Source organism: Berghia stephanieae, chromosome 6 (genome assembly GCF_034508935.2).
Source record: "Berghia stephanieae isolate SIO BIC M18660-M18661 chromosome 6, UCSD_Bste_1.3, whole genome shotgun sequence".
Classification (NCBI taxonomy): Eukaryota; Metazoa; Mollusca; class Gastropoda; order Nudibranchia; family Aeolidiidae; genus Berghia; species Berghia stephanieae.
In genome coordinates, this window is record NC_088365.1 from 39,007,077 (window position 1) to 39,025,544 (window position 18,468).

The 18,468-nt window shown below is 35.4% G+C and overlaps 1 protein-coding gene across 3 annotated transcripts in view; it reads right to left on the reverse strand.

Annotated features, from left to right (window-relative positions):
* The window catches only part of LOC144975007 (GRIP1-associated protein 1-like), a 210,945-nt gene that overhangs the window by 45,742 nt on the left and 146,735 nt on the right, over nucleotides 1–18,468 (reverse strand). For 2 of the 3 annotated variants that reach the window (XM_078918654.1, XM_078918651.1), the window contains exons 20-22: nucleotides 16,623–16,841; nucleotides 6,298–6,354; nucleotides 2,665–2,761 (exon numbers count right to left, since the gene is read on the reverse strand). In XM_078918654.1, the coding sequence (XP_078774780.1) occupies nucleotides 2,665–2,761; nucleotides 6,298–6,354; nucleotides 16,623–16,841 (373 nt within the window). The remainder of the gene's footprint in view (nucleotides 1–2,664; nucleotides 2,762–6,297; nucleotides 6,355–16,622; nucleotides 16,842–18,468) is intronic. The other variant, XM_078918652.1, reaches the window with a different exon arrangement.

An 18,468-nucleotide genomic window follows, 5' to 3' on the forward strand; every position in this document is an offset into this window, starting at 1 on the left:
CTGGGGATCTAACCCAAGACTCCCTTAGCCAGTCATTACATCAAAAGGGGACGACTTTATATTGTAAGCATAAGCAATTATAAAACTTTATTTGTTAATCAAAATAATGCTCCTTCCTTTAAAACTTTCAACACAGGATGTCCAGAAAATTTCAGAGTCAAATTTACGACCTTGAAACAAATTTTACGACAGAGGAAATTAAAATATTTTCTTCTGAAATCAATGGTTTATGCAAAGAACCCATTTCCAATAACTTAAATATCATTTTTTCACGCACGAGTTATTGTGTGTGTGTGTGTGTGTGTGTGTGTGTGTGTGTGTGTGTGTGTGTGATTGTATGTGTGTGTGTGTGTGTCTGTGATTATGAGACAGAAAGTAAATATAATATTTAGAAATATGACTTTTTTCTACAATGTCTCTTCGAATGATAGTGGTAGTAGTTGTAGTGGTAGTGGTAGTTGTAGTGGTAGTGGTAGTATTATTATAATATAATAATAATAATAATATAATAATAATAATAATAAATAATAATAATAATAATAATAATAATAATAATTAATAATAATAATAATAATAATAATAATAATAATAATAATAATAATAATATAATAATAATAATAATAATAATAATAATAATAATAATAATAATGCGTAATTTCTATAGCGACCCTTTCCACCAAAAGTGCTAGGAAGCGCTTATACATATATGCACATGAGTTCATATATATATCATTCAACAAAATCACTCACAGAAAACTGTAAGTAAATACTCTGTCTTCAAAGAGGCTTTAAATAGGACAGAGAATTACGGTGTCTGGTGTCCGCTGAAGAGCATTCCACACAGAGGAAGAAGAAAGAACGTCGTGAAAAATTTGACTTAGTAATCAAATGGTTCAAGTACAGGGAAGTAGATGAGCAGAGAGAGTGATTCGGATTGTAGATAGAAAGAAGAGACAACTAGTAGTTGTGAGCAGTGCCACGGATGCACTTGAAACAGTAACAGGCAAGTTTGTAAGCAATCCGTTTCTCCACCAGAAGCCAATGCAAAGACTGAAAGACTGGAGTGATGTGATCTGACTTCTTTTGACTTGGTAACAATACAAGCAGCTTTATTTTGGAGTAGCTGCAGTCTTGCAATCAAGTTTTTGGCAACCCATAGAGGAGGGAGTTACAGTAGTTAAGTCTAGAGGTAATCAGTGAGTGAACTAGCATTTTGCATGCTTCTTCATAAATAAGGTTCTGCATGTGTCCAATGCTTCTGAGCGAATAGTGGATATTTTGACATAATTTCGAGATGTGAGTTTACATGTCCAAAAGTTAATCTAAATAAAAGCCAAAATTTCTGACACTTTCAGATCTTTGAATTTTGATGTTATTTATCATTAATGATATGTCCTCCATAATGACAGTATTGACAAAAGTAGTAGTAGTAGTAGTAGTAGTAGTAGTAGTAGTAGTAGTAGTAGTAGTAGTAGTAGTAGTAGTAGTAGTCGTAGTAGTAGTAGTAGTAGCAGCAGTAGTAGTAGTAGTGGTGGTGGTGGTGGTAGAAGTTGTAGTGGTAGTAGTAGTTGTAGTAGTAGTAGTAGTGGTAGCAATAGTTGTGATGGTAGCAGCAGTTGTTGTGGTAGTAGTAGTTGTAGTGGTGGTATTATTATTATTATTATTATTATTATTATTATTATTATTATTATTATTATTATCATAGTAGTAGTAGTAGTAGTAGTAGTAGTAGTAGTAGTAGTAATAGTAGTTGTAGTGGTAGTCGTAATTGTAGTAGTAGTTGTTGTAGTGGTAGTAGTAGTAACAGCAGTAGTAGTAGCAGTAGTAGTAATAGTAGTAGTAGTAGTAGTAGTAGTAGTAGTAGTAGTAGTAGTAGTAGTAGTAGTAGTAGTAGAAGTAGTAGAAGTAGTAGTAGTAGTAGTAGTAGTAGTAGTAGTAGTAGTAGTAGTAGTAGTAGTAGTAGTAGTAGTAGTAGTAGTAGTAGTAGTAGTATTGACATCTTCTTAGATAAAGGCTTAGCAGATGCTAAAAAAATGGCTGGCTCTATTTCTCCAAACATTCGGGAAAATAAATTTGAACTCTATTTCTCCGAATGCTCGGGAAATAAACTTGACCAGATGCAATTCCTCTTTGACGCGATGCAGTGAAGGCAGCTCTGTGTGTATAAGAACGGTGACTATACTGAAATCTAAAATGATAAAAGGAAAGGACATAAACTCAGCTTTGTTTTGATACCTTTGTCAATTTCACATCTATTATATTTTTGGAAATAGAAGAGCAGCATCTACCTTGTAGTTTTCATTGAATAAGAAGCTTCGTTGGAGCAGAATTTGCTGTATCCGAGGTGCACTGTACCATACAATAAACTAACACATCAGGTACAAACTAACACAGATGAAAATGATAATGTTGCTCAACTGCTTGTAAGAAGTAATATGCCATCATCTTTTTTAAAACTGATAATTATTTCATAAATATAAATTTTGCCAGTTTAATGATAAAGAATATTGTTCCTAACATATTTTTTGCTTTGACTTTGGTATTATTTTGAAGCCTTTTGGTTTTACAACACACCATAAAACTTTATGGATGGCTCCAATTATTTTACATCTTTCCTTTTTTTAAAAATAGTAACACATCAGTAAATAGAGTACAAACTACTACCTTTTCCTTGATTGTCTGTTAAAAATTCTTGCAGCTTAACTTGAAGTTTTTCTGCCCTTTTCCTTTCAGCATGTAACTGCCTTTTAAGGTCCTTGAGCTGAAAATTTTAAAAGGATATAAAAAAAGGTGCAGTGTTACATTTATATTGATTAATTATTTGAAGTTGGTGGTTAGCATCTACTCACAGTGTTGAACAGGCAATCTTTTAATTCTTTACCTGCGCCGCAGGTCATTCACTCCATCAATTTCTCGACCACTGCAACAGGTTATCTCCTATGATAATTGACAGATTTGTTACTGATATCTGGTTAATTTACAATATCTTATGCACAACCACTTTGAGAAAACTTTGAACTTTATGTTGGTACCAATCACTCTATCATTAAAATCACTGTCTTTGAGATATTTTGCTTTTAGATATCATCATAATTTCCATTATAGTTTGTTAAATTTAATTTATTAATTAATTGCATTATTATAAGCAAAAAAAAAAAATAATAGAAACTTTCAAAACTTGCTCGAAACTATGGAGGAATAAAGTAATCTATTATTCATTCCCTCAAATTTTGGGGGTCACTCTTAGTTCTTTCATGATATGCAATATCATCTTGGTGAAGCTGTCCGATTTGTCATGCTTTGATCACTGCAGGTTCAGAGGGTTATGAATTCTGGTCAAGGTGTCTTCATCGCACAAGCTATATTCAACAGGTGGTCACACAAGTTTAGCTTAATATTATATGAATAATTATACCGGCTTTTCGTTCCATTAGTTACAAACGTAGTCAATAAAGAACCCTAGAATAACGTTCTAGTCATTTCTCATTTCAGTTGTATATATGTTTGAAATTGACACTTCCCAGGTTAAAATATTGTTTTAGCACTTTGTGGGGAAAAAAGAGACTTTGTGTAGTTTGTAATTATTATGATGCAATGACCAATATATGGTTTCTTAAGGGTGATCATTTGAACCCCTCGTGATACAAATACAACTTAATAACGAAAGAAGGATAAATAGTATCCATGTCATAAAGAAATGTGTGTATTTGTTTGTTTTCATTTGTTTTTAAGGATTTGACGGCGCTTGCAACACATTAAGGTCATATCAGCAACAGTAAAAAGGAAGAAAATAGGAAAGTAAACAGTTCTAGAATTACAATAAATAGGGAACAGGTGTAGATTCCAAGAGCATACTATAAGTGTTCTTAGTTTGAGATCACCTAAAAGTCTCATCCAGACACAAGCACAGGTCCCCACTAAGAAGAGGAACACACTCAAATGTTTACAAATCATTATATATGTAAAAGAAAAAAAATAATACAGTACATAACAGAGAGATGATTAACAAAGAAAAAAAATATCATCTCCCAAAACTAACTACACATTTGACTGCTTCCCTCCCAGCCAGGGTATCCGGCCAGGGCCAGGAGAAAAACAAGTAATCTCATTTCAAGACAAAGACACAATGCAGGTTAGAAAACAGATATAAGGGGATAGAAGACACAGTAAGTACCTCCCTGCCCACTATGGGAGGCCACGAACAAAATTGATTTTATCTCAAAAGAACCATGGATCATCACAATCAATTACCATACTTAATCCAATGGATTATTGCATCTGAAATTCGTTGACAGTAAAAGAATACAGTCAACAGACAACACCTTTCATTGAGGAGACCCTAAAGGAAAGAATTCAAGACTGACTGTTGGGAGCAGATTTTATTTCGATTTCATTTAGAATGAAAAGATTGAGAAACGTCATCCATCAAAATGGTGGATCGAATGACCATAAAATAAAATAAAAAATTATGTGTCAGAAATTTTCACAAATCATATTGCATTTGATATTTTTGCAATTTTTGCACGTCTTTATTTTTTGATTAAATGTTATATGTGTCAGTGCATGACATAATCAGGCGGAAAGTGAAAATTTTGGATTGCATTCTGTTTTCATTTTCTGAAAGCCTATGCTCCCCAGAGCATTTTAATCTTTATTTGAAGTAAATCGAGTGAGTTTTCATGAAGTTATAGTCAGATGTATGTCAGATGTAGTCAGCGGAATCTGGCAACTTTTTTCAAATTTCATACTTTTTCAACTTGACTAGCTGTGAAAAATATTTAGAAGTGAAATTACGCTTTGACTGCTTTGATATTTCATGAAGATGTACAAAACGGTTGATTTAACCATTTATGACAAGAACTTATTTTTTATAAAAATTGACCTTCTAACTTGGCAATATCTCAGTTTAAACCTTTTCACCATCCAACTGATTATGCCATTCACTGTAACATATTTTAAATACTACTTGAAAATAGACTTTTGTATACGTCTATAAAATTGTATGAACATTGTTTGAATGGTTTAAAAGATACCACTATTTGAAATTTGTCTATTTTTTTTTTTTTTGTGACCACCCAATATATGTCAATAACATGAAATTTGCATTCTGAATTTAACAAAATTTAACAAGTTTATATGGACAATGATATTGTATATAACTGTCCCCGCGGAAAATTGCAAATGAAAACCCCAAAAATTGCACCCAAAATTCCAAAAATTGCATGCAAAAAATTCAAAAATTGCATGGAAAAATTGCAAATTTCAGACTGTTTTCAATAAACAGCGAACATTAATTTATTCTTGCTTTAATTCTATGACAAGCACAGTCCACCAATTTTAGTTGGTATGTATTATACGGTATTGTGTCCATAAATTACATTAAATTACATTGATATTGACATTGCATACTCAGAAAAGAAATATTATGCCAGGTATATACAGGGGATGCCACCAGGAGATTTTGAAAAAAACCCAAAAAACAACACTTTTACACAAATGCATGGATTCCTAACAATTATGTGGTAGAAAATCTCATAGATTTTAAAAAATATTATTATTATTATTATTATTATTATTAGTAGTATTATTATTATTAAAATTATTATTATTATTAAAATTATTATTGTTAATATTATTATTATTATTATCATCATCATCATCATCATCATCATCATCATCATCATCATCATCATCATCATCATCATCATTATTATTATTATTATTATTATTATTATTATTATTATTATTATATTTCCAAGTACATCTATACATCATAATAATACAGTGGAACTCGGGAATAACGAGGTCGAGGGGACCTACCATAAAAACTTTCTATTTCCAAGTTACATGAATCTATGTTTATGGTAGTATATTAAACACCCATAATTTAAAAAAAAAAAATAATAATACTAATAATAATAATAATATATATATATATATAATATATATATATATATATATATATATATATATATATATATATATATATATATATATATATATATATATATATATATATATATATATATAATAGATTGATGTTAGCAATAAAACTATTATTAAATAGCATCTTTAATAGTTTTGTGTGACGGTGGCAGTAGTATTTTCCTATGTTTAACATTATATGATTATATGTGACTCCAGAACATGGAAAATTGCAAATAATTGCGGCAGTTGTCAAAATTGCGAAAAATCGCGGCCGCGTTGTGGCCGCAACCACCGCAATATCCTGGAGGGACAGATATAAGATATCATGAGTAAGTAATTGATTTAGAAGTTAAAAATCAAGGACCTTACCATCGTAATTCCTTTTTTCTCATGAATCTTCTTTTCGCTCACACTGTCCTTGATTTCCTGACAGTTACAAAACAATAGTAAAATAAACTGGTTCCTAAAATTAATGTACAACATTGTAATGCAATAATTAATCAAGTTTCATTTGAAAAAAAAAATACAAAAACAGGGTGTTTTTTAATACTCCCAATAAAGAATTGAAACAGCTTTAAAACTAAAAAAGATAGACATCTAGTTTTTGGCATAATTTTCCATCACTAATCAAGTTTTTTGAGGTGAAAATTTCAGGAAGCTGCTATGAGCTGTTACAATACAGTCAAAGTGATACTAAGCCGCTAGAAGCTGTGGACTATAAAATGTAATGAACAAAATTGAACATAACAGCTTCAAAAAATAACAAAGTACCAAACATGGAAGGTTTCGGGCTCAAAAACCTTCTTCAGTCTACAACAAAAAACATACAAGCAAATCCTTTTAAGTTCCAGTCCCTTCTACTAATACTATATGCTACCAATGAAAGTTGAGAGAAATCCCTCTGAGTGTCCTCATCGGCTTGAAGAAGGCCAGAATTCTTCATCACAATCTTCTTGACTTGGTTAGCATGGGGGAGGTGTGTAAGGACCAAGATGGAGTGCTTGGTTTGTAGGTGTTTATCCTTGCGGGGATGAAGGCAGACTCTCTTTTAATGTCAAGCGTTTTCCTAATAGCCTCTTGTAATACTAGGTCAGGGAAATGGCAATCCCTGAAGAAGTCTAAGAGGATGTTTTGCTGTCTGATGATGGCTAAATAGAATGGAGTCCTTGCATCTTTTTGGATGAGACGATCCATAGAGCAGATAGCTATGGCTGTTTATCTGTTTATAGTGTATAGTTGTGTAAACGCCAGTGTCAGTGAGTGTAGTGGTAATGTCTAAAAAGTCTATTTTCATGGTGGAGATTTCAAAAGTGTGCTGAATAGATGACTGAAAGGTGTTCATAGTGTGAAATATATTCTTTTAGTGTAAGGCAGTGTGATACAAGTGCAGTCGTCTATGCATATGTCCTGTGTATTGCAAAGCAAACGTCTCTTCCAGGTAGCCCATAAAGAGGTTAGCATACGATGGACCCATCTTCATTCCCATGGCAAGACCTGATCTCTCTCTCTCTCTCTGTGGCATATCACTTGGACGTAGCCTCCCACACAGTCCTTCGGAAGAAGTCTCTGTCTTGTGCCCATCTGCCACATTCCGTCACGCCGTTGTTGAGCCATTCCTGTATATCCTGTTGCCATCTTCTTTGTGGTCTTCCTCTGCCTCTTTTGCCTTCCGCCATGCCCTCCAGTACATCTCTCTCTAGTGTGTCGTGTCTTTTCAGGTGCCCAAAGTAATTGAGTTTCACCTTTTTTATCTTACTCATTAGCACGGACTTTTTTAGTCCTAGTGTTTTCATGATGTTTGCATTGCTTTCTTTGTTTGTCCACGGGATGCGTAAGATTTTTCTATAGCATTTCATTTCGAAGGCGGTTATTCTCTTTTCTGATTCTTTGGTTATAGACCATGTCTCGCATCCATATATTGCAGTGGGAAAAATACAGGATGTTAGGATCTTCATTTTCAGTCTGACTTCCTCGCTCTTCCAGATTGCCATCATTTTGTTTAGTTTGTTGCTTGCAATTGCAAGTCTTCTCCTGATATCTGGTGCCGATTTTCAATTGGCTTCTATTTGTGCTCCAAGGTAAATGAAATTTGTAACATTTTCCAGTTGTTCTCCTTCTATTTCGACCTGAGCAGTGCTGCTTTTATCTGTGCTTATTATTTTCGTTTTCTTTGCATTTAATAATAGGTCTTTGTCTTCACTATGTTTTTTTACCGATTTTACTAGTTTGTTGAGACCTGTTGATGTTGTTGACAATAGCGCCGTGTCGTCTGCATATCGTAGGTCAGAGATCTTCCTGCCATTTATCTTAACGGCACTGTACTCTTCATCTTTTTCTTCTGTCATTACATCATGCATCATTGTTTCGGTGTATAGGCTGAATAGTGAAGGAGAAAGGATGCACCCCTGCCTCACTCCCCGCTTTATTGAGAACCATTTTGTAAGTCCATATTCTAGTCTAACCGATGCTGTCTGTTGTTGGTAAAGATTGTTTATGAGGTTGACTATTTTGTAGTGGCAGTTTAAGTTCTTCAAAGTTGTTACTATTTGTTCGTGATTTACGCAGTCAAACGCTTTGCTGTAATCTATGAAGCACATGTGTAGATCTATGTTTGCCTCCCTGCTTTTTTCAATCAGTGTCCTGATATTAAATATTTGGTCTCTTGTTCCCCTGTTTGGTCTAAAGCCTGCTTGAGTTTGGCTGACTTCTTCCTTCACCACGTTCTCTAATCTCTTCAAAATAATTTTCAGTAAGATCTTGCTTGCATGGCTGATGAGTGATATCGTCCTGTAATTTGTGCATAGCTGTAGGTCTCCTTTTTTGGGGATTGGTATAAATACAGCCTTTGTCCATTCATTTGGCCATCGTTCTTCGTGCCATATCTTTTTACAGAGAGTGTGATATAATGCAGTCCCCTCGTCTCCACTAGCTTTGATCATTTCTCCCGATATTTCATCGTTTCCTGCTGATTTGCCTGTTGGGAGCTGTTTAATTGCCCATTCTACTTCGCTTCGTAGGGGTGGTAGTTCATCTCCATTTGGTTCCATCATTGGCAATGTGTTTGCGTTGCCATCGTACATTTCCTTACAGTATTCAGCCCACCTATCTGCGATTTTTTCTGGGTTGTTAAGGGGTGTGCCGATGGTATCTTTTATGGTCGATAGGCGTGGTTTGAACTCATTTGTTGGGTTGTTGATTTCTTTGTGCATTTTATTTGTCTGATTGGTATACATTGCCAGTTCTATGTCATCGAGTTTTTGTTTTAATGAATCAGTCTTGTCCCGTTTTGTTAATTTCTTCACATATGCTTTTGCTTCTTTATACTCGTCAGAATGTAGGCCATACCTTTGCTTGAGGTTTTTCCTTGTTTCCATGGCTTCAAGAGTTTCGTTTGTTATCCATGTTCTTTTCTTATATGACCTTTTTGGTAGGTGTTCCACTGCTGCTCTTTTAAAAGTATTCTCAATCTTTTCTGCCAACTCTTCAGGTTCCATCTCTTCTGCCATGTCTTGTAATGCACTGAAACTGTTCTTAACTTCAAGTTTGTACTGGATGTTAAAATGTATCATTGAGAGGTCATACCGAACTGGTTTGGGAGGCGATTTGATAATCTTGAGTCTGATATCAGATGAAAATCTTCCCTGTTGAATTCAAAAATGTTGAGAGTGAGCACTAATTCTGTGAGATGGACAATAGCATTAGTGCTGATTCCATGTACAGGCTGTCGATCTATAAAATGTTTAACTGCACATAGCCGATCTGAATGGGGGGAGAGCAGAGTGGAGTGCTTTGACGTCAATGGTAAAAATGAGCTTAGGGCTATGATCCGAAAAGTGAATGTCGCTGAGAATGTGAAGAACATGGTTGGTGTCTTTAATGTAGGAAGGTAGACGGGACTGTCCGTTGGAAAACAGAAATTGTGAAACCTTCTCTATGGGACAAGAAATTTCAGAGTTGATGAGTCAACCCAGAGGCAAGTCTGTGAAAGCTTTCATCTTGTGAATCTTGGGCAACATGGAAAAGCAATGGTTACCAAAGTCGCTTGGGCCCAGTTCTGTGGAAGATCCAGTCTCTACATTAAGATGTAACTTTCTCATAGAAAACCTGTTTTCCCAAATGCTTGCGGCCTTCCTCCTTATAAAGGTTAACATCCCACACAACAACCACTCTGCCCTTGTCAGCCCCCTTAATGACTATGTCATGATGAGATCTGAGTGATCTAATAGCTTCCCATTCTGCCGGGGTGAGGTTTGACCTGTTGACTGGCTCTGGTTGCAGTCTATCAATTTGCTTGAGGCATGTTTTGAAGAAGAGACTGTTGCGACATGTGAATTGAGCAAAAAGGTCATCTGAATTCCCCCCCTTCCCGATTTGTTTCTTCCTTGTCATTAAAATGATACCTTAAATGTAAGATGCACATAAACCGGTGAAAGTCTGAATCCATGCGGGCGGGACAATAAGTACATCTCAGTAGGTTGGATTCTAGACCCTTGCTAAGAACCAATTCTTACTTAAGCTGCACTAAGATGGATGATAGAAGGTTGCTAGAAGTATCAGCGCTAACGTCTGAAGTGACGTGATGAAGATGTAGATGTAGAAGGTGGCTGTATACTAGATTGCACATCAATCGAAGCGAGTGGGAGAGTGGCATGAGCAGGAGGGGTGATGTTGAAGTTAAAATGTGACTTAGTGGTTAGTCCATGAGAAAAGCGTGTCTTCAGTTCAAGAACAGTTCTTGTAGCCTCTTATTTTTCTGGTTTTTAATGTACTGGTGATAACAATGGTTAAACAAATAAAATATGATCTAATTCCCTTGTAGATAGAAAGGTTATCATGAAGGCTATTCTTCAATTTCCGAGACATGGTTTCAATGGTATGAGGCACTTTCAAGATGGAAGTCTTGAGCAGATCTATTGATAGACCTAGGCTTTGAGGGGCAATCTCTTGGTTTCCAATTATGAGAATCTGGAGACACCTTTCTCTCCAACCAGGCCAATAGGGAGTCTTGCGTTTATGAAGACAGAAAATCAAGAAAAGAAAATCAAGAAATTGAGGTGGCTGCAAGCACAGGTTTTATAATTGGTGGCTTGGGCAAGTGAGAATCCAGTCTGAGAGATAACTGATGAGAATGCTGAAAGAAAAGTGCGAGTGTCTCATAAAGTGATGCACAGAATCTGCTTAGGAGCAGTGTGTGGATGAATGACAGACATAATTGGTTGGTCAAGAATACAATTGCGCTTTTTGTAAAAAGGGAGAAATTTGACTCAAATGATTTTTTGATGCAAAATGAAAGAAAAAGGAAATTGCATCTGATTCAGTTTTAATCAAAATTTATTTATCCCACAAGACAGGGCTTCTTACTGTTTAAAGTTATACCTCCGAAAGACAATGTTTGATCGTGTAATTGGACCATTTGTCTTCAACAAAATCATGTAACTGCTGTATCATACTTAGAAATAAAAACTTTCCTGGCAGAGAGATTGGAAGAGGTGGGCACATCAACTGACCACCTCGGTCACCTGATATCACCCCTCTTGACATATTTTTCTGGGGCTACGTTAAAGACAGATTGCAACCATCTCCAAATCAAGATAAGGGAAGTTGTAGCGACAGATATCCCTCAAATGCTACAAAACACATGGCGAGAGTTGAGGAAGTGGCTAGATAAGTTGAGATAAAATGGAGGATCATATGTAGAAGTTTAGCTTTAAACGGTATGATGCCCTGTAATTTAAAAAAAACACCCTGTATATGCATGTCTAAACCAGTTCTATTTTTTACTTCTATTCTCTTTTGCATCTTATGGCAATAAACTTTCTTGGGATAATTTCATGGCTTCTGATAGTAAACATAAGCTTTAACTTTAACAGATCCAAGAATCTCTCCTCTCCTGGATAACTCAGGCTCAACTGGAAAAATAAGAATTACCAAATATTACAAAACATAGAATTTACGATGGTTTAATGATGTTTTAATGATTTTCTGTAAAAATAAGCAATTTTCAAAAAACATCTCAAATATTCAAATATTTTCCAAATTGGTTCAACCTTATTACTGATTGGTAAAATTGATATGAATTGTGGGTATGTTGCTAATTTTTAGAAGTCTTTCAAACTTGAGTTAAAATTGTTGATTTGGACAGTCAACGACTTACTTACTTACTTACTTACTTACTTATCCGAACCAGCGACCATCTGAGCTATAGCCCTTCGGTCTTTTGTAGTTGTTCCAGGTGACTATAAAGTGTGTTACTGATGCTTGGATTTGGTGGGAGGAATGTGCATCTCAGGTCTTCAAGAGGTTGACATTCAAGCAAGCGGTGTGTTACTGTTTCATTGGGGTGTTGACATAGGGGGCAGGAAGGGGATGTGTCTTTTGTAATTTTGCTTAAATGGTTGTTGAGCGGTATGTGTTGTGTTCTTAGTTGAAAGATGATGCTTTGCTGGTGTCTTCTGAGCTTATTTAGGCAATCAGTCTTTACAGGAGTGGTCATATGGGAAAACATACATCTACGCGTGGTGCTCATTGCCCAACTGTTCATCCATTCTTCTCTCTTATTTGTTTTGCTGTGTCTAAGGATACTGGAATTGATGGTTGTAAAAGTGTTGATCCGAGTCTGGCTAGTCTGTCTGCATTGTCATTTCCTGGTATATTTGAATGTCCCTGTATCCACTGGAGAGATAAGTCTACTCTGTGTGTTGTAAGGAATTCATCTAGTTGAGATCTTAAACTATTGAACGTTGAGGAGAGTTTATCTAAATCGAGAGCTTGGAGAACCGATTTGGAGTCTGTGAAGATGACAGTGTTTTGAAGTTTTGAAGGGTTTAGCTGGAAAACAGAAGAGAGGTGTCGCAGTGAGGCTTCTATTGCAACTGCCTCTGCCTCGTAGTTTGAGCAGGAGCTTCCGCAAGAATTGTGGATTTTATCACAGGTTTTATCTGGGTATTCTACTACAAACCCATACTCAGCATTTTTAGTTCCTTTGTGGGCAGATCCATCTGTGTAAACATGTATCCAGTTGTCTGGGTATTCTTGTATTGTCTTCATTGCTAATGTTTGTATATCTAATTTGTTTTTATTTCTTGTTGTTTCTTCAACGAGGTTAGTCTTTATTTTTGGAAGTTTTAGTTGGGCGTATGGAGGTCTTTGACTGATTAAACTAGATTTTTCTCTGTTTTCTGGGAGTCTGTGTCTTTCATTCAAGTTGTTAGCAATGTGTAGCAGGGATTTTTGTTTTAATCTTGTTCTTGGTTTCCATTTCTCTCCAGAATTCTGTTTGGATGGTTTTCCTCTTTTCGTTTGTATCTTTCAACCATTTCAAGCACTGCTGATTCTCTGCGAAGTCCAAGTGGTTCCACATTAGTATGTATTTCACATGCTGCTGTGGGTGTCGATCCCAGGGCACCGGAGATGAAGCAAAGGGCTTGGTTTTGTACACTGTCCAAGGTTTTGTGTGTGTTTTTACTACCTACATTTTGGAGGGCTAAATTGTAGTCCATGACGGAACGCACATAGCCTAAATAGAGTTGTTGAAGCGAGTTTTTGTCTGCTCCCCAATTAGTACTGGCTAGTCGTTTTAGTAACTGGAGTCTCTTTGTGGCTTTGATTTTTACCTTCTGAGTGTGTTTGTTCAGAGATAGTTGTCTGTCTAACTGTATGCCCAAATATGTGGGGTTTTCTTCTTTCGCGAGTCGATGGCCTTGGATGGAGAGTGTTATTTCTTTCTTTGAAACAGGATGGCTCTTAGTAAATATAGAGTAGACTGTTTTATTGCAATTTACTTTTAACTTCCATTTATCACAGTAGGTGTTTAAGCTTTCTAAATCTTCATTTATTCTATTGGAGGCTATTGGTAAGTGCTTCGTAGTATACCACATAACTAAATCGTCAGCATATAGGGCCTTTTCTGTCTGTAATACTTCTGGTAGATCATTTATAAAAATAAGAAAGAGAGTACAGCTGAGGCAGGATCCTTGTGGGAGACCTTCCTCTAATACTTCTCTGTTTGACAGTCCGTTATTAATTTTTGTTTGGATTGTTCTGTTACTGAGAAATTGTTTAATCCAGAAGTAGCGATTTCCATCAATTCCATAGTCCATCATTTTTTATAACAACCCTTTCCTCCATACTTTGTCATAGGCTTGTTGGAGATCAACAAAAACCGCGACTGTATGTTTTCCATCTTGAAAGCCATCAATTATTTTTTGACTTAATCTAAACAATTGATCTTCTGTTCTTTGCCCTATCCTAAAGCCTGCATGATATCTATTTAGTAGGCCACATCCACATGTCTCCAGCCACCAGTATAATCGTTTATTTACCATTCTCTCAGCGATCTTTCCAACACATGAGATGAGAGATATTGGTCGGTAACTTTTCGTTTCGTCGGGTGGTTTATCTTTCTTTAAGATTTGAATAATAATAGCATTTTTCCATCCCCTTGGTACTATTCCTGTCTCCCATGTTAGATTTATAAGTTTGAGAAGCACCTGTTTACCTCTCACGCTAAGATGCAAGAGCATTTCATTGTGTATCTTATCTGGTCACTGGGATTTCCTTAACTTGAGTTTTTTCATAGCTCTGTGAAGTTCTGACATGGTAAAGCCCTCTTTGAACAGATATGAGATAGCTTTTGGGGCCTTTTCTTGATGTTTAAGGTTTTTAATCAATTTTTTGTCCTTTTCACTTCTTTTTGATGCCTTGTTTACTGAAGCAAAATGTTTGTTGAAGATTATGGTTTTTTTTCCGTCATCTACGATTGTTCCTTCTGTAGTTTTCATGGGCTTTGGGTTGGTTTTCGGGGTTTCATTGTTAAGATTATTAAGTAAGGCCCATGCTTTTTCCCATTTTGATTGAGGTCAATATTAGTGCATGTGTCTGCCCATTTCTTTCTTTTAGCGTTGTTAATAGTTCTTTTGACAATTGCAGATGCTTTATTGTACTCAATCTTGTTTTTAATGGTTTTGTTTTCCTCTAAGTTTTTCCTTGTTTCCTTTTTTGCATTTACTGCTTTTTCAATTTCTTTGCTCCAGAAGGGTTTGTAATTTTGTCGACTACCTCTTGGAATTCCTGCTTTTGCAGCTGCAAAAATGGCTTTGGTGAGGGCTTCGTTTAAATGTTCTACACTTGATGTATCTGTAATTTTTGGAAGCTGGTCATCTAATGTTGCTGTGAAAACATCCCAGTTTGCTTTCTTGAAATTCCATTTGGATTTCTGCTCAAATGTTTTCTTCCTTGTTTGAACTGTTATTTGTGTTAAAATTGGTTTATGGTCACTGCCTATTTCATCCAGGACTTTAATGTGACAAGAATTCAGAAGGTCAGAGGAGATGATGGTTAGATCGGGATGACTCAGGGACATATGAGCTCTGTGAAGAAGGGTGGGGACTGAGTCTGCATTTTGTAAAATGGTGAGGTTGGTTGTATTGCAAAGCTTTTCTAGTTCTTTTCCTGTGTTGTTTAAATTTTTGTATCGCCATAGTGGAGAGTGGCCATTGAAGTCACCAGCAATTATTGTGTTGTTGTATTGGGAACTGTTTAGATCTGTTAGGTTTATAGTACACCGTGGAGGGTTGTAAATATTGTAAATGGTATAACCGGGCTAGGGAGTAGGTGGGACCCCTTCCTCTTAAGGTGCAGGAGACAGAACCCACCGGTGAGTGGTACATGCTCTGCTCCTCACCCACCCACCTCACACTCATTCTGTAGTGTGGTGTCCTCTGTATGTTCTTACTTTTCTTAATCTACCCCTATAGCTCATACTTGTTTCCTAGTGCTGTAACTTCTATACTCCCTCTTTGGTCGGCCTGTGGCCCATGTCTTCTGTATGACTGTCTGTGATTGATTGTAATTATGTATCCTTCTTAAAAAATTGAGATTTTTAAGGGAAAGGGCTGGTATCCCTTTGTTTAAGGCAAACAGAATCTCTCATCGACACAAATGACCCAGGACGTGACGATCCTCTGTTTATGAAATATGGCCCTTTAAGCAGAAAGAATAACTGAAATAGATAACTGCAAGCCAGGAAACAGTAGGTGGCGGGGAATGGGCGACCGTCAATCATGAAAGACACTGTGGGAAAGACAGAATGAAGGCTACTTGGCTAAACCCTATAAAAATTAATTATATGAGGAACATGCATCTGCAGCCCAACTCCTGATGTTATGCAGCTGACAAGGAATACGGGTTAGGGTGGGAAGACAGACCAGAGACTCCCAAGCATGCCATGACAAACAAAATGAAATCATACGAGCTTGGACGTCGCCTCGAAAAAGGTCCGCGCCAGACAGTGAGTACCCAGGCTGATCTGCGCGAAAAGTCAGCTACTGGGACAAAGAAATTCCACAAACATTTGAATATTTTACAGCTTAACATTTGTGGAATCAGGAATAAAAACACAGAACTGAAGAAATTATCAAATGAAAAGGAAGTTCACATTTCTTTACTTCAGGAAACCCTGTATAAAAATAGCGATCCTTATATTGCTGGTTATACATACTATACCTGCAAATGTGACAACTGCCGTGGTATTATTACTTATATAAGAAATGACATCATGGGAGATGTTACCTCCAAACCATCACAGAACTCAACCGATTTACAGAAAGTTACCTTATGGCACCTAAATAAGAAATTTACCATTTACAATATTTACGACAGTCAACGACAACCCAATGATTATCAAACCAACACACCTGTCTCAAGTTTTCAGACGTCATCTTTAACATCTCTATCTCAGCTTTGTAATCCTGTTCCATTTTCTCACATTCACTGCTCAGGTTGAAAATTTGAATCCTCAATGTTTCCATCTTCTCCAAGTGCTCTGCTGTAAGTTGATTTATCTTTGAAGCATGTTGTGATTGACTCATCTCCTTTTCCTCCTGGTGATTGGTTACAGTTTTTGTTAAATCTGCCTGCAAGAAAAATCAATGCGATTAACTCTCTTGAGACTGAGGTTTTCTTAGCTCTACAAGTGTTGAAGACTTTTTATTTATTTCTTCATTTCTTTCTTTCCTTTTCTAAAATATTTGAATTTGACGAATTGACTGATTTCAGTTAATTGACTGAGAATTTACCGGTCTATTATTATTATTATTATTATTATTATTCTTATTGTTATTATTATCATTATTATTATTATTACTTATATATTTATCTTTTCATTTAATATTAATAATACTTGTTATATATTCTCTTTTTAACCTGGCCGTTGCCTTATTATGTACACTCTACCTTCCCTGCATACTGTCCCAGCAGTTTTTCGTGGCCGCAAATTTCACCCTTGACCGCAAAAAGCCGCAAATTTTTATTTGGCCGCAAAAAGCGGCAATTTTCGCCGTTTTTAGGTTAAATTGATGGTTTTTTGTTTAAAAAAACAACAAAAGATATGAAAAATTGTGAAAAGACTGCAACTTTCAATGCTAGCATCCAAAATTGGCGCTAAATAACGGACAAACACATGTTTGTGAGGCTTAGCCTCCCACCTCTATGGCCTAGCCCAGGCTATTGGAGATCCCAAGCTTTGTTTTTCGCATTTTTTTTTTCTATATCCTATTATGCTGCAAACACTTTTGTTTCTTATAACATGATTTCTCTGAATGATTATCTACTTAAGTAAGTAATAAATTTTTATTTATTATTATTGTCCATAACTACTACAGAAAATAGAATTATCTAGTTTCAAGAATCTACAATCAAGACAATTAATGCTAACTAACTGACAAATGATTTGATATTTCACGAGGAAATTCCTATTTTTATTTTATTGCATTCAAAAATTTTACTTTCAAAGTTTAATTCTTTTCCTTAGAAATGTATCACATTTATCATTTATGTAAACAAAATGTGTTCTATTAAAATAATTTTCATGAAATGCAATTTCATTTTTAGCCATAAGTTGCACTTAGTTTTCATGATATGATTTTTCATGATTTTTTCCATGTTTTTCATTCAAAAACCCATTAGGCCTATATTGAAATATAAAGCAATAATAATAATGCTCAAAAATGGATAGTAAGTAGAGAATACAAATTTAATGTGCCCCCATTGGAAAATGGATTTTGTTTCTCCTTCCTTGTTAATAGTTATTTTTTTCCTCTCCTTAATTAGTTTTTCAAATTTTGAATTTTTTTATGCGATTGTTCACTTTGATTTCCCAAATTTTAAGAAGCTAAATAGTTAATAAAATATTTTGATTTCTTCCTTCTTTTTTTACTTACTTACTATGGCTATTATTAATATTATTATTATTATTGTTATTATTATTATTATTATTATTATATTATTATTTCAAACCATTCAAAATGTAAATAAATTCATGTTGACATGTTGTGACATCAATATTCTACAAAATGCCCTATTTGTGTCAATTTTTTACCGTACATGTTGTTTTAATTGTTTGAATTTTGTAAAACTAGAGGCAAATTTTGGGCAAATTTTGCTATTTTGATGGCAAATTTGGCAAATTTTGGCGTTTCAAATGGCAAAAAACTGCGGGGACAGTGCATAGGGTACCGACTCATCATTCATACTACAGGAAGG